Genomic DNA, 16,981 nt, shown 5'->3' with positions numbered 1-16,981 from the left:
CCTAAAACACAAAATAGCTGACAATATCAATTGCTGGCAAGGATTGAAGCCACACACTCATTCATTGCTGGTGAGAATACAAAATGGGACAGACACAATCTAGCTTGTGCTCCTAGGTATATACCCAGCTGATTTGAAAACCTGGCCAGGTGCAGTGGCTCACACCTGGAATCCCAGTACTTTGGGAGGCCAAGGTGGGCAGATCACGAGGTCAGGAGTTTGACACCAACCTGGTGAACATGATGAAACCCCATCTCTACTAAAAATACAAAAATTAGCTGGGTGTGGTGGCATGCACCTGTAATCCTAGCTATTTCAGAAGCTGAGGTAGAAGAATCGCTTAAATCCGGGAGGCGGAGGTTGCAGTGATCCGAGATCGTGCCACTGCACTCCAGCCTGGGCGACAGAGCAAGACTCTGCCTCGGGGAAAAAAAAAGAAAGAAAGAAAACTTTAGTACACACACACACACACACACACACACACACACACACAAATGTTTGTAGCAGCTTTATTCATAGTTGTCAAAACTGGAAGTAACTAAGCAACCGAGATGTCCTTCAGTAGGTGAATGGATGAACAAACCATGCATACAATGGAATACACACATACAAAAGAGCTGTCAAGACATATAAAGTAAATTCATCCATGTTAACTACATATCGCTAAGCGAAAAATGTCCGTGTGAAAAGGCTACATGTTTATGATTCCATGGTAGAGATGGTAAACAGATCAGGATCTGGACTGCTATCTTCCTCTACATACCAAACCTGCCCCCTTCTTCCTTGGGCAACTTCAACATCACTGCAAATGACCCTGGCCTCGGATCCGTTGAGCACTTCAACTTTAGCAACTAGACCTCCCTACCACCTGAGTCACCTCCTTCTTCTTGATTTCCCAGACCTGCTCTACGTCAGAAAACTGTGGTTCCATCTGGGGCCACAATCTTTAAATATTCTAGTCCTTACTCTCTCCTTGACCCCCACTGTGACAGACCTTTCCTCTCACCATGTCCTGGATTTCCTGGCAGCCCTTTTTCTTGGAATCTTTTTCCTCCTAAGCAGACAAATCCTCTATCATTTGTCACTTTAGCCTTTTTTCTTTTAAGACAGAGTGTCACCGTGTCGCCCAGGCTGGAGCGCAGTGGTGCAATCTCGGCTCACTGCAATCTCCACAAGTGATTCTCCTGCCTCAGCCTCCCAAGTAGCTTGGACTGCAGGTGTGTACCACCACGCCCAGCTAATTTTTGTATTTTTAGTAGAGATGGGGTTTTGCCATCTAGGCCAGGTTGGTCTTGAACTTCTGACCTCAGATGATCCACCTGCCTTGGCCTCCCAAAGTGCTGGGATTCCAGGTGTGAGCCACCATGCCTGGCCTACTTCAGCCTTTTCTTTGCCACTAGTTTAACTTCCCTTGCATCTTGATCCTTCCAAAAAATCTGCTTTGCCAACCCCTAAGGGGATGGGTCTAACCATCTGCTCTTCCGTGCACCTGCTCCTAGGCTGAGAAGTGCAACCAGAGAAAACCATCTACTACCCACATGCACCAGGGCCACTTAGAAAACCACAATGTCCATTTCATCCGGGCCACCATCACTGCCCAAGAGTCTTGCTGTATTTCCAGTGCCAACTCTCTCTCCTTTCCTGTGACGCAGCTTTTTTCAAGCTTTCCCCAAACTCATCAATCTTCTCGCCCCACTCCTTCCCCCTTTCCCTCCCATTTCACTGATGAAGAAAAGCCATCACTCTCTTTGTATTGCACCAACAAATGGGTCTACATCTGCCCCTTTCCTTTCTGCTGACTCATCTCTTACACTGAAAAGGCACCCAGGTCTTGGATTCTTCCACCTTTTCTGAGACTTTAAGTACTTCCTCTCTTTCCTCATCTTTAACTTTTCCAGGTCCACTGGCTCCTCCACATCCCTAAGGTTCTGCTCACTTCAAATAACAAAAAAACATTTAACCACCTCCCAGGACTTCTTTGACTCCACTCTCCAGCCACTCCCTTCTCAACTCCCCTTGGAGCCAAGGTTGTAAGAAACACTTACACCTGCTCTCTTCGTTGCCTCACATCTATCACTCAACCTGCTACATCCCTGCAAAACTGCCCTTGCTGCTAAATTCAAAGGACTCTTTTTTAGCCCTGTCTTGGATGACTCATTCTGTAGCATTCCCTCATTTCTGAAACACTGATTTCCAGATACTGCCCTTTCCATATCACCAAGTGTTCTGCTCCCAGGGTGCTCTCTCTCTGCCTTCTGTGTGGCCTCCTCTCCTCCGCCCACCCCGTAAATGTCAGCAATCCTCAGGTACTCACTTGGGCCTCTGTTTCTCCTTGGATGATTTCACTGACCCCAGGCCTTCAAATGCAGATGACTCCAATATTTGTATCTCCAGTTTGGACCCTTCCCGGACTTCCAGACTCAAATATCCAATGACCTCCTGCATACTTTATTCCACATGTCCAAACCTAACTCATCTCCAACTCTCAAAACTGCTCCTCCTTTGTGTTCATTGTCTCAAGGATGGGGCTGCCTAAACATCCAAAGGGGACCCTCTTTTACTCTTCTCTGTCATTTCCCTCCATATCCAATCAATCACCAAGAGCTGTCATTTTGTCTTCTAATAATTTCTTGTGCCCAGCCAGTTTACATCTCCAATCCCTCACACAGATTGAAGGAACATACCCCACTCTGGCCTCCCTTGCTCCTGCACATGCCTCTCCTCTGGTTTCCCCATCCTAGCACGGACTCCCCTGGACTGGAATCGCCTCCATCATGTTTGCCTCCTACACTCGACTATGAGCTGACAATGGCAAGGGTGACAACTTGTTTATTGTTGACCCCCTGAACCAGCACAGAGCCTAGTACATATCCAGTCAAAGACTACTGAATAAACAAATGAATATAACTAGAGTAATGAGAGTCACATAAAAGGCAGCATTACACAATGAGGAAAGAATAACTGCTTAGAGATAGCATTTGGAAGACAGGAGAAAGGTAACATTGTCTCCCAGTCCTGTGATAAATTACGTTTGGAAAAGCAGAAGGTTCTATTAGAAAAGTGTTCAGAAAAAAAACCAGAAGGCCCCTTAAGCAGATGAATTCACCAGCTATGTAAATTTGAGCAAGTTGTTTCACTTTGCAGAGCCTCTGTTTCTTTATCCATGAAATAACTGTAAAATAGCATGTATGACAGCACGGGTAAAATGCTTAGCATAGTATCTGACCCAATAAGTTCAGCATAAGTGCTCAATACATGTTTTAAAAATAGTTTTGATTAAAGCCAAGAGGAAGCAGAAACATTCAGTGACTAGGCTCGTGAGCATGGGACTTCAGAGGGCAGACAGGACTTGAGAGTGACAAGGTATCAACAGTATGGATTGGGGAGAAAGCTCAGAGCAGACTGGAAGAGTACAAGAGAAAAGAAGGTCTATGATAACTATCTGTCTTCCTTTCTGGCCCTCATTCTTAGCTTCTTCCTTCCAGAAATACCCATTCTCCATTCTCAGTCCATGTGGTCTAGGCCTACCGCCTCTCCTCCATAGGAAGGCCTGTTTCCAAGACCTGGCCAATCAGAGCTTCATGTCTTCCTGGTCAGAGTGATTAGATCATAACAAACAAGATGGGTCACAAGCCAGGGCAATCTGAGCCACTGAGTCTCAATTCCAGGGCATCAGATAGAGCTACTGAAAAAGCAGCAGGTCTTTTCTCCTGAGGTTGCCTTTGGAATATGCTACAAGCCTGCAATTGTTGCTAGCCATCCTGCAACCACAGGGGGAGGCTACCTGAGGTGGAACCAGCTCAGAGGAAAGCGGAACCTGGAGATGGAGAGAGCAAGACCGAGTTCAGATAGTACTGTCCCCACTGCCTAGATTCAGCAGTATTTGAAGTCAGTATCTCCCTAGACTTAGTTATTATATATAAGCCATGAAGCTCTCTTTTGTGCTTACCTGAGTTTGAGCTGGGGTTTCAGTCATTAGGAACTATAAAATGTGTCCATGAGAAAAGCTGGGAACATTTGGCCCTGTCCAATCTCCATGAATATAAAAAGGTCCTGAGACCCAAAGACAGGAAGGGCCTTAAAGCAAGTTAGCAGCACAGCCTAGACTTAGAACCACGTTTCTCCCAATTCCCTCTTCACCTTTTCCAAAAATTTCAGCATCTTTGTGATACAAGCCCAACCTTGCACTTAGGCCCAAGCCTGCTGGTCTGGTCTTAACCTTCCTTTCAGCTCATAGTTCCCACTACTCTGCCCCTTTGTTTAACCTTACGTGGAATGTTTACTAAGTGTCAAGTACTGGGGTAACCTATTTATATTCATGATTCTTGTTTAGTCTTCAAAAACCACTTGAAATGATTCTTCCTGTTTTATAAATGAGGCTTATGAGGCTGAGAGAGGCCAAAAGCCAACCCAAGATCATACGGCTAATGAGTTGTCACAATAAGACTCACACCCAGGCCTGTTGGATTCCCTGAGACACAGATTCTCAGCCTATTGTCCGCAGACCCATAAATGTCCACACATAAACTTCTGGAAGGCAGTGAACACCCTAAAATTAAATGCAAATTTGTATATCTGTGCAGTTTTCTGGGGGAACATTCATATGTGATACTGTCAGATTCTCAAAAGAACCCAAGACCCAAAAAAGATTGAGAACTTCTGTGCTACACGGTGTATTCCTTGGGGCTGTGACATAGGCCTGGCTCATAAAAGACCTTTAGTGAACTTGGCCAAACTCTTCCATCTCCGCCATTCTATGAGCAAATCCCAAGGGACTCGGATCCCATGAAGAAGCAGGCAAGCACTAGCCACCAGGTGTCTGGCCACAAGAAGCCTCCAATCCCCTGACAACCTCCTCCCAATCAGCTGATCTTAGTATTTCTCTTTTCTTCTCCCAAAACATTTGGATGCTTACTACATGCCAGACATTGTGCTAAAGCTCTTCATATTCCATTTATTCTTCATAACAACTGTGCAACGAGAGCACTACTATTATTCTGAGTTACAGAAAAGAAAGCTGGGGCTCAGACAGGTAAGTGACCTGCTTTCTTTTATTTGGAGTCTAATGAGTCTTGTTCTTACACATAAAAGCTCTGCCAAGAAGGGACGCCAACAAGTTCATCCCAAAGAAGGCAGCCCCAATGGCTGACCAGGCCTGGCCTCTGGCCAATTTTCAAACCAGAGCTACCAGGGCTATGTCCAGGAGCTGCTGGCTCTCTGACTGGCTGATGGGCCAGCAGGAAGACCATTTCCCAGAGTATTGTTTGAAAAAAATGTGACTTTGCTTCTGGCTCATTTCATCACTTGGTCTGAGCTGGACACAACACAGTTGTTCACAGAACAAGCTACACCGCCTTTGCCAAGTTGACCTGGCATCCGCGTGCAAAGCAGATTACATCAGAGCCCCCAGCTGCCCCTCCTCTGGGAGCTCTGTGGCTGGTCAGAGGTAGGGACTGAGTTGGCTCCCAGTCAAATAGTTTTAAGGAAACTATGACTCCCCTGACAAAATTCTCACACTTGTTTTTTGTTTTTTTTTTTAAGCTCAGTTGAAAAGAGACGATTTTTCAAAACAAAGAAAAAAGAAGCATAAGACTTTGGAACTTCTCTTTTCAAAACAAACAGTGTGCAGCCCCTACTCCAGATGCACCTAGGTCTTTCTTGGTTCCCACTACATCTCATCAAATAATAATAATGCTAATTCCAGCCTCAATCTTCAAACTACAAGCTGGTACCTCTCTGAGGATCCCACTGGACTTGGGGTGGAAGGTCAAGGGTGGAGAAGCCTGGAGAGGGTTGAGCAACAGTGATGCATAAGATCAAGCATTTCTGAGAGAGAAGGCCCAGCTGGAGAGAGGGCCCAAAGGGAATCCAGGCCCCATCACCCAGAGGGCCAGTCATACATACTAGCAATCTCTAGGCCACTGGCCTCATTTGAAACCATAAAAATAAGAATGAAGGAAATCTGTCAACAGTACAATTTGGGGCTTTGGTTTGTGTGCCTTCTCCTGAGGCTCATGCAGGTCTGGCTGAGAAATAAGACACCCTACCTCCCTCCGTTGATCCAAGTCTCCAATCATCATTCCGGATCTTCATACCTGGAGCACAGGTTCTGGTCGGACCAAGTCAGTTTAAAGTAGTGCAGGGCCAGGGATCAGGCCATCAGGAATTCAAGAAAATTCAATTTAAAAGTACTTCCTGAGCACCTCATCTATTCGTTCCATATATAGTTAATGAGGGTCTACGATAGACCTGACATTGGGCAAGGTGGTGGGGGACACAGTAATGAACAAGACAGACATGCTCATGGGGCTCCCAGGCCGGCAAGGAGGGTGGAGACTACAGAGTGATACAACATGAGGACAAACTAATAAAGGACCACACAGACTATAGGGTACAACGTGGGGATGTGTGACCTCATACAGGCTGGGGATTCAGGGAAGACTCTCCAAAGAAATGACATTCAGGCTGAGATCTGATTGGAAGCTGAACAGGGAGGAAGGATTCTGGGCTGTGAAGACTGCACACAGGGGCCTGACAGGACAGAGATAAGGTATATCAGGTAAGAGAAGGAAGGCCAGGAGGATGGAAAAGAGATGAGACTGGAGGGGTGGACAGAAGTGAGATCCACCATGCCAAACCCTGCAAAGCATATTAAGGTACTTGAACCTTAGCTTAACTGAAACTGGAAGTCACTGAAGTGATTTAAGCATAGGAAAGGTATGTTCAGTTCCACCTGCTCTGTGCAAATGGACTACAGTGGCACTGGATAAAGGTGGGGGACTCAGGAAGAGAAGGTGGATCTGGGGCCAGGTGCCTGGGAGACAGCCTTGGGGGGGTGCACAGCCTAGAGGGGACAGCAGCAGATTACCCTCTGGATAGGCACATGCAAGGGGTGTTGCTTACCTGGTTAAACCTCCGGGTAAAGGCCACAACATTAGGGGCAAGACTGTGTTTCTCCTTCTTACTCCATCCACAGCTGGCTAGTTCCTAGGAAGCACAGAATGAATTTCAACAGTGATTCTAGTTGGGATGCAAAATACACCAGGGGCATCAAATGGGAACATGAGCATGCATGAAGGTGGGAAGGAGCTGACACCTTGGCTGTTCCCATCTTTACCAGGAGGGAGAGGAGGGCTGGGTTTGTAGGTGATGGTGCAGCCTGGGACTACCAGAAGTGAGGATAAGTGGAATACTTTTCTCCACAACTCTGGCCATGTTTCCTAGGATTTCTGTGCTAAAAGAAATCCGTTGCCACTCTGCCAGCTCCTCTAAGACCAGAAGTCCTTCTTACAATGCAAATTGTCTGAGGGGGCACAGAAATGTTTTAACCAGCAGAACTCAACCCCGCATAGTTGTGATGCCAGGGCTTCATTAAAATATCTCAGATTTCACTGGCCACATGACATCATACATTCCTGGTGTGAGGCAAAGTCCCAGTCCAAGCCCACTGCAATCAAAGAAGCTTCTGGTATGACCTCAGATTCTGTCCTGTAGTTGGCCCCTCCAATCCCTCATATAACCAAAAGCATGCAGAAGGAAAGATCCCCTTTAATATCTTGTTCGGGGGCCTTGTCTCTTTTTTTTTTTTTTTTGCTAGGTTTAGCATTATAATATGAAGAACTGAATTATCTAGATTTTATTATCAGTAAGCCTGGCTCTTAGCCAAGAGATGAAAGCTGGACACAATAGGAGCAATCTAATGGGATTATTTGGTGCTACAAAAAAGGACTAAGGAGAAGCCATCATCCAAATGCCCAGCATTCTCAGTGTGTGCCTTGTGGAGCCCTGACAGAGATTGGAGGAAAGGAAGCAAAGGCTGCAGATTCTGAAGTTCTCCACCTACAAGTTACAAGACCGCCTTTTAATTCCTACCAAGCCTCAGTATTACTAATAGCATTGGTTTTTTGCCATTCACCTAGAGTTTTTGTAAGATCTTTAGTGAGAGTATAGATCAGGGGTCTCCTAGGAAAGCAGGGAGGGGAGCAGTAGGAACAGCCCAGGACAAAACTGGCTGCCAGCAGTCACTTCTGAAGGTCCATGCCTGTCAAACACACCTTAGGACCTGACAATCAGCCATAGAAAGGGGCTTGGTGGGAGCCTGGCTAAAGGCAACAGCAGCTCCTGGTAACAAGATGAATGCCCTGGACTTGGGAAGACAGAGGAACCAGCCAGGGGCCGAGACGCCTCCTCCTGGTGCCTCACTTCTGTCCTTAAGGTCACCCACATAAGAGAACACAAATAACCTGGAGCCTGCCATGTCCTTCACACCCTCACAACTTAGACTCAAGTTAATAGCAATGACAACAGAATTCACCGGTGCTACCATTTAGCAAGAATTCCCCACACAGCAGGCGCTGGACAGGGCACCTCACCTATGTCATCTCATGTAATTCTCGCCACACCCACTTTAATAAAGAGGTTTCTTTCTCTTGGATGAATATTGTGACTCTACTTCTTTTCAAAAGCAGAGATGAATCTCTTTAAGTTGTAGAAGTTCCAGCTGTTTACTATGATTATCCTTGTTCTGACGACATGTATTTGCATTTGGTTTCTTTTTCTAATTTTTATTTTTGTAGAGATGGGGGTTTCACTGTGTTGCCCAGGCTGGTCTCAAATTCCTGGCCTTAAGCGATCCTCTTGCTTCGGCCTCCAAAAGGGCTGGGATTACAGGCATGAGCCACTGCACCCGGCCTATGTTCGGTTTCAAATGTATGTCTGACCTACCTCAGTTACATGTACTATCTTCCTCTCTTTAAAACACATACTTGAATCACTTTGCAAACATATGTTATTATTGCCCTTTTAAAGTTTGTTTGTGAAGACAAAGGCCTTTCTCCCCAGTGGATCACAAAGCCAGTCCTGGAAAAGTATAGGTTTTATAATCAAATATAAAACCCTACTCATAAAACTGATGTTTCAGGCCGGGCGCGGTGGCTCAAGCCTGTAATCCCAGCACTTTGGGAGGCCGAGACGGGCGGATCACGAGGTCAGGAGATCGAGACTATCCTGGCTAATACGGTGAAACCCTGTCTCTACTTAAAAATACAAAAAACTAGCCGGGCGACGAGGCGGGCGCCTGTAGTCCCAGCTACTAGGGAGGCTGAGGCAGGAGAATGGCGTAAAAAACCCGGGAGGCGGAGCTTGCAGTGAGCTGAGATCCGGCCACTGCACTCCAGCCTGGGTGGCAGAGCAAGACTCCGTCTCAAAAAAAAAAAAAAAAGGACTGAGGCACAGTTGTTGCCCAATTTCTAGCTGATAACTGCTCCCTTTGTATTTTTCCTAAATTTTTGAATAAATAGCAGAATTCGTGTGTGTGTGTTTGCACGCACGCATGCACTCAAGCATGTGCATGCGTGAATTTAATTCAGACTCTGTGGTCTTATTTCCACACTGTAATAACTTCAGACAACACCCGGAAAGGGAGAAGAGTGGATCCTAGGGTCAGATCCTGGCTGGCCATACACCAGCTACACGATGCTTATCTTCTCAGAACTTCTAGTTTCTCATCTTAAAGTGGGTATGATACTATACTTATCTGTGAAACTCATTATAACAATTAAATGAGATTAAGACATGCAAAGCACCTAGCATGTGACAGGTACTTGATAAAGGTCACCTGCCTTCCTCTTCCCAGGGAGGTTAAGCAACCTCCTTGCTGTTAAGCAACAAGGCGGTATTCAGACTCAGCTTGAATGCCAAACGTCTTCTTTTTCCCACACTATACTCTCTTTACTGTCTTGAATTATTAACAAAATCTATTATTATTTCTCTTTCATTTTGCTGATATCATGCAGGCAAGAATCAAAGTTGGTACTTAACACATCTTCCCTAAATTTACTTGGTTTGAACATTTCTAAGACCCTAATTCAAAAACTCTATGTGGAGTTATTGGGTTTTGACAATTTCCTAAGGAACCTTTTGCACTGGAATGCATGTAATATTTAAAATTAACACATCAGCAGAGTAAAACATTATGTTTGAGAAGTACTTTGATAAAATGCAAGGAGTAAAGGATTTTGAGCCAAATATCTCACTCTGAATCCCAGATCTTGTCACTTATTTCCTGGGAAACTCCAGACAAATCACCTTTCTTGGCATCAGGTCCTTCAGTACTAAATAGGAAGATGCTGTAGCTAACCCCATAGAATTGTGATGGAGACTGAAGAAGGCAGAGCCTGACAAGGGAGGTGACATGCGGGGCACAGGGCCTGGCTGAGAGCAGATGCTCAAGCAGCCTCTGTTGAATGAATAAAGCATGAGCACTCCTCAGTGTGAAGAACCCCCAAATTCAGCACAGAAGATTTATCAGCGTCAAAAGAAATAAGACCATTCTATCTGTGCTAAAACAAGTACTGGGCCTTACCGCTTTGGCGCAGTTCCTCTTCTGTGTTTGGCCTTACAGGATTACAAGAGATTCCATCTGTGTTAAGTGGGTTTAGGAAAATGTGAAGTAATAGAACAAAACTCTTCCAGTCACTAATGCCTAAAAAAGGTCCACACTGTGGAACTTGAGTGTAATTTAGTTAAAATTGACCAGAGGAGACAAGGCTAATTCTAGAAGGGAGACCAGGGTTTGGGATGAGCCCAGTACAGCCCTGGTAGCTCTGTGTCTGTAGTGAGCCACTGAGCTGCCCAGGGACTGTCGCACAGCCCTTCCCATGGGCGCTGAGGCCCACATCTTGCCCAGGCGGTCCCTGGCCCTGACTTCGTGGCTGAGCTGACTGAATGTGAGGGGACTAAGAGCTTGTGCAGTCCTTTGCCAGGTGCTGCTGAGACCTTCCTCCTGTCACCACGGTGTTCCTCAGGCTCATCAGGGAAAAACAGACACTATGAGAGGAAAACTTCCTGCCACCAAACTTAAACATCCTTGCATCCTCTCCCTCCTTCTGGCTTTAATGAAAGAGGGGCTTCTTTCGCTCTCTTCCTGCCCCATCCCATCCCTCTGCCTTCTTAGAGACCTTACTCTGATGCTGTCATCCCTGTACCTTCCACCTCTTCCTCTCCAGTTTCTCCTTCCTGCTAGCATTTTAACATGCATTAAGCTTCTCCAATTAATATTAATAACAATAAAAAACACCTCTCCCAGACCCTGTCCCCTCCAGCTCCTGCTACTTTTCTCCCTCGCAAGAGAACGACTTAAACTCATTCCCCTCTCCTACCTGCCTTCCCTGCTTCTGCTCCCCTGTAACTGTTCCTTCCCCTAAGACAACTTCCCAACTAGGAAATCAGTGCCCCTTCACCGGCCGCTCCTGACCCCGGCCGTATTTGTTGTCCTCTCTCTTGCCTCTGCTCACTGCATTCTCCTGTTGTTTCCCCACCTTTCGGGCCCCTCATTCTTAGTCTTATTTTCCGGCTGCTCTTTTCTTTTCTGACACAATCTCCACCTCAACTTGTCCAAGGTCATCTTCTACATTCTTCTATATTTCTCCCTAGAAGATCACACATACCGACTGTTGTGGTTTCAACTACATGTCTGTGTCCAGCCCAAGTTTCTCTCCTGAGGTACCTCCTGGCCACACCTTCTTTGGCATCCCACAGACAACTGAAAATCAGTGGGCCCAAAACCAAAAGGGTATCTGACCGGCTGCCTTAAATAAAAAACACATAACAAAAAATTCATTTAGACATTCACTCTGACAATCAAAGAAGAATGTTTATCACAAAGACACGGTGGAAATAATCCCCAACTGTGCAAAAAACAACTTAGTCTTAATACCCCCACCTGTAAGCATTCCTAGGTGAAAGCAAGAATCAACACTGGTTTCAGCTGCCCCTGCAAAGCTGCTCCGGGCCACACCACCATGAGGCTCACTCCACTAGCTGCCGGTTTTGTACTTAGGGGTCTGGGAGTCAGATGCCTTGAGGTGGGCTGAGAAAGGCCCAACCCTGACCGTGTCTGGAGTCCACCAGGTAAGGCCTTGGGAGAGGAGACCTGGGGAGTGGTGACAAGTCCTCTCTGAAGACCCCCACAGCATCTAGGCCATTAGGCCATAGGAAGCTGGCGTCAGCACATGGCCCTTCCACGTGTGCCTCTCACTGCAGTCATCTCCAAATCACATTCATCAAACGTGTCCACATGGAAAATGCATTGCCTCAAGGGCGAGTCCCTACAACAGACTCAGACCACTGCCAGGCTGGCACCAGCCAACAGCACATCACCACTGTGCTCAATGGCTTTCTTCTTCCTCCTCCCTCCATTTTTCTCCCATTCTTCCCATCCCACCCTCTCACAGGAAGGGGATTAAAAAAAAAACACAGGAAAGACCTGCCAGATTTGCTTTTATAAATCATCTTCAGAAGAACCGGTGGGACAATTACACACCTAGCCAAAGGAGTTCTAAAACACCCTAGAAGATAGGCGACCCTAGGAGACGGGTGACCCTAGGAGACAGGTGACCCTAGGAGACGGGTGACCCTAGGAGATGGGTGACCCTAGGAGATGGGTGACCCTAGGAGACAAGTGACCCTAGGAGATGGGTGACCCTAGGAGACAGGTGACCCTAGGAGATAGGTGACCCAGTAAGACAGTCAGGGAGACAGTGCCAGTTTTGGGGACCTGACCAGAGCAGGTCTGACTGGGGACTAAGGCATTCAGGTCTTAGACTCTTGTGACAGAGTTAAGAATGGGCTAAGGAGATGGGCAAATAATAGAGAGTGGCTGGCGTGTCCTTCAGGGACCTCCATGCCTTATCACCCACAAGGAGTCTACGTTCTTCTCTATCTATAGTTCACCCCGGGAGACTACATATACTGACTGCTGTGGCAGTAGCAAAGGTGCATGATGTCCACACCTTCCTCGTGTGAAAGTCAGGGGTCTAGAGGCCCAAGCAGGAGTAACTGAATTCCATGAAAGCTCCCCACCTGGGATCTGGCAGAGGGGCTGGCTCTGGTCTCAGAAGTGAGCTCTGAGGGCACAAGGGTCACAAAAAAGAGGCCATAGCATATAGTAGTTAAGGACTTACATGGACCAGGGCTGATTCCCTGGCTGTGTGACCCTGGACAAGTCACTTAAACTCTCAGTGCCTGACTTTCCGCATCTGAAAAATGGCATTAATAATAGCACCTCCTTTGTAAGGTAGTTATAGGAATTAAATGGGCCGATATTTGCAAAGTGCTTAGAAAAAAATGGCACATTGTAATGTTTTTAACGTGCTTATTAAATTAAATAATGCTCACAAGGAAAGGCAGTGCTGAGCAGTGGGTGCAGCGGTTAAAAATCCAAGCCAGGAGAGCCCCTGGAATCAGATGGAGGAGGCACACAGGACAGCAGTCCCTGGACACTAGGACTCCAATGGTGCCAGGATGAGAGCCAAGGCCTAGCCAGAAGGAAGCACCAGCAAGATTTACTGAGCACCTACATTGTGCCAGGACGTTTGCTACACACTCCACAGAGACCATCTCATTTTATCCTCACAGAACCCTCACAGTGGATACGACTGCTCTGACCTCCAATTTCTAAATGAAAAAATATGTAACAAGCAGGTAAATTAATTTATCCAGACCACACAGGTAGTGGATGGTAGAAGTGATGGGAGCCCATTCTCACCATAGCCAGAACAGAGCTGCAGGCCACAGCCGGGGCTCCAGCAGGCTCCCAGCCTAGAGGAGAACTGGGTGACATGAAGGAACAGACCAAAGCAGAACCTGGGCAGGCTTCTGAGAGCACCACACCTGAGTCAGGGCCAGCCCAGGAATCAGGCTGCCATGGCCAGAATAGGGCACAGCGCCTCTGGCAACACAGGCAGTGCTTAAAAGACAAAAGGGATAGTAGGATCTAGAGTCAAAATGTCCACAGACATACAGGGAGCTCCTCCAGGGGTGGAGACTTAGGGATATATAGAATCAGTGTTTACTGACTGTTAAAATGGCCTGCTAGACTCTGGGCTAGGGGACTTACATGCCATAACTTACTGAATCCACAAACAAGACGATGAGATAGGTACCACTTGATGGATGAGACTATGAGACTCAGAGAGATTGCCACATGTCTAAGGTCACACGGCTAGTAAGTGCTGGAACTGGGATTCAAACCTCAGTCTGATTCCAGGGCCCATGCTCTACATGGTGTCAGAAAAGTGAGAACTCAGAACAATCTGAGATTACAAAGCAAGCTAAGGGAAGCAAAGAAGCTTCTTGGTTCTTTTAGGCAGCAAATGCGCCATAGTTTATGGATATGCTAATTGGGGAGAATACTCATCTGGTCTGTTTCAGGGAAGCCCCATCCACTGGTGGGTGGGGGGTCACATCCAGTACCACTAGTTCTCCCCTCGGTAAAATCTGCAGTTCCAGCAGATCCTAATAGTTATTAACAAAATATAAATGCTTGTATTTGTATATATTTCACTGTAAACACAATCAAATATCATTTTTCTATAACCCTTAATGAGACCATGAATCAAATATGTGAGAGAACAATAAAGTTAGTCCATTATTAAAAACAGGTTTCAAAAGCGAGAAGCTGATTCCATCATCTGTGTCTATGACAAACCCAAAACCACCTACAACTGGTGCCATATTAAGTTCAAAATGGGTGGCATGTTCAAATGACACCTGATATACACATTTGCCTAACATCACTCCCAAAACCCCTCTGACAAAGCACAGAAGTAAAAGATAAACCTAAACTAGGAATGAGAACAGAGTGGATGGCACTACTACCCTCATCAAATGAGAGATTTCAACACATTACTGGAGATCAGCATGGATTTTGATTAAATGAAAACAAAGTCTCAAGCTAGACTATGCCAGGAAGGGGCTACAGAGGTGGTGAAGACAGGCTGCCTTGGGGGACCTCAGAGAGGCTCCTGGCTCAGAGTCATTAAGGAACAATAAACAGGGGACAAATGAAAGGTCAGTGTACTGGACACTGTCTCAGCCAGCACCCCCACCTGCTTGCTGCCTGCTAGCATCCACCTCCAGGCAAAAAGCAGGATGGGAGAATTAAAGGCTTCCATGCTGGAACCCCCAGAATAAAGGTCGCCTCCTTTTGCTGACAGAAAACTGTACCCTGCGCGCCAGTCCCCACCCTGTCATCCTGCAGTGCGGGCAACCTGCTGTTTCTTGCCCAGGCCACTTAGCTCTCCCAGGCAGACTCCCCTCAGGAGAAAAGCCAGGGGAAAAAATCACAACACCTACAAGCCACCAGTCATATGAGTTAAGTCAACAGAACGGAAGGAAAACCAAGGTAATGGCCGGGCGCGGTGGCTCAAGCCTGTAATCCCAGCACTTTGGGAGGCCGAGACGGGCGGATCACGAGGTCAGGAGATCGAGACCATCCTGGCTAACACGGTGAAACCCCGTCTCTACTAAAAATACAAAAACTAGCCGGGTGAGGTGGCGGGCGCCTGTAGTCCCAGCTACTCGGGAGGCTGAGGCAGGAGAATGGCATGAACCCGGGAGGCGGAGCTTGCAGTGAGCTGAGATCCGGCCACTGCACTCCAGTCTGGGCGACAGAGCGAGACTCCGCCTCAAAAAAAAAAAAAAAAAAAAAAAAGGAAACCAAGGTAATAAATGACAATTACTTTGGAAGAAACAGAGACAAAAACTTAGAAAAAACCCTCTAATGTACTTAGACACTGTTAAGAAAATGAAATGCAACAGACTGAAAAAACATTTTGTAAAACAAATATCCGATAGAAAAAAGACTTGTATATAAAATATAAAGAACTGTTATAACTCAACAATAAGAAGTCAAACAACCCAATTGTGATGGTTAATACTGAGAGTCAACTTGATTGGATTAAAGGATGCAAAGTATTGATCCTGGGTGTGTCTGTGAGGGTGCTGCCAAAGGAGATTCACATTTCAGTCAGTGGGCTGGGAAAGGCAGACCCACCCTTAAACTGGGTGGGCACCATTTAATCAGCTGCCAATGCGGCTAAAATATAAAGCAGGCAGAAAAAATGTGAAAAGACTAGACTGGCCTACCCTCCCAGTCTACATCTTTCTCCCATGCTGGATGCTTCCTGCCCTCAAACATCAAACTCCAAGTTCTTCAGTTTTGGGACTCAGACTGGCTCTCCTTGCTCCTCAGCTTGCAGACAGCCTATTGTGGGACCCTGTGATCATGTGAGTTAATACTTAATAAACTCCCCTTTGTATATATATCCTATTAGTTCTGTCTCTCTAGAGAATATACCAATTTTTTAAAAAGTAAACCACATCTGTAATCCCAGCACTCTGGGAGGCAGAGGCAGGAGGATTGCTTGAGCCCAAGAGTTTAAAACCAGCCTGGGCAATATAGTGCAACCCTGTCTCTACAGAAAATTAGAAAAAAAAAAAAAAGCACTTAGCCAGGCATGGTGGTGCTTGCCTGTAGTCTCAGCTACTCAGGAGGCTGAGGCAGGAGGATTGCTTGAGCCCAGGAGTTCGAGGCTGCAGTGAGCCATGATCATACCACTACACTCCAGCCTGGATGACAGAACGAAGACTGTCCTCCCAAAAAAAGTAAACAAAAGACACTTTACCAGGTGGATGCATGGATGGCAAGCAAACACAGGGGAAGGTGCTCTATGTCATTAGTCAGTAGGGAAATGCAAACTAAACGACAATGGACACCACATCTAGTTCAATCATAGCAAAAAGCACACACGAGTGACAATACCAGGTGCTGTGGAGGATCAGAACAGCCATTTAGGAAAGCAGGTGGGCAGTTTCCCATCATGTTAGGCACACACTTATCAACTGCCCTAGCAATCCCACTGGTAGGCCCAGCAATCCCACTGGGTAGGTATTTACCCAATACCAATATATGTCTACAAAAAACTTGCATGTGCATGTTTATGGCAACTTCATTCTCTATTTCCCTAGACTAGAAACAACCTGGATTTCCACCAGCTGGTGAGGGGATGAACAAATCATGGTACAGCCATATAATCCAATACTACTCAGCAATAAAAACAGGAATGAGAGTGACACACACATCAGCGTACATGAGTGTCAACAGTTTTATACTAAGTGAAAGAAATCACACAAGAAAGTA

General features: G+C 46.3%; 1 protein-coding gene across 21 annotated transcripts in view; it reads right to left on the bottom strand.

Annotated features, from left to right (window-relative positions):
- Positions 1–16,981, bottom strand: part of RALGPS1 (Ral GEF with PH domain and SH3 binding motif 1) — a 327,157-nt gene that overhangs the window by 191,748 nt on the left and 118,428 nt on the right. For 20 of the 21 annotated variants that reach the window (XR_004432328.1, XR_004432330.1, XM_033191416.1 and 17 more), the window contains one exon: positions 6,904–6,987. Coding sequence is in view for 19 of the 21 variants with exons in the window: in XM_033191416.1 (XP_033047307.1) it covers positions 6,904–6,987 (84 nt within the window). In the remaining 2 variants the exon portion in view is untranslated. Of the gene's footprint in view, positions 1–6,047; positions 6,878–6,903; positions 6,988–16,981 lie in introns of those variants that run through there. The other variant, XM_033191495.1, reaches the window with a different exon arrangement.

This window comes from Trachypithecus francoisi, unplaced genomic scaffold (assembly GCF_009764315.1).
Source record: "Trachypithecus francoisi isolate TF-2019V2 unplaced genomic scaffold, Tfra_2.0 Contig01585, whole genome shotgun sequence".
In the NCBI taxonomy this organism is placed as follows: domain Eukaryota; kingdom Metazoa; phylum Chordata; class Mammalia; order Primates; family Cercopithecidae; genus Trachypithecus; species Trachypithecus francoisi.
The sequence above is the reverse complement of the archived record's forward strand: the minus strand, read 5'-3'. Positions and strand labels throughout refer to the sequence as shown.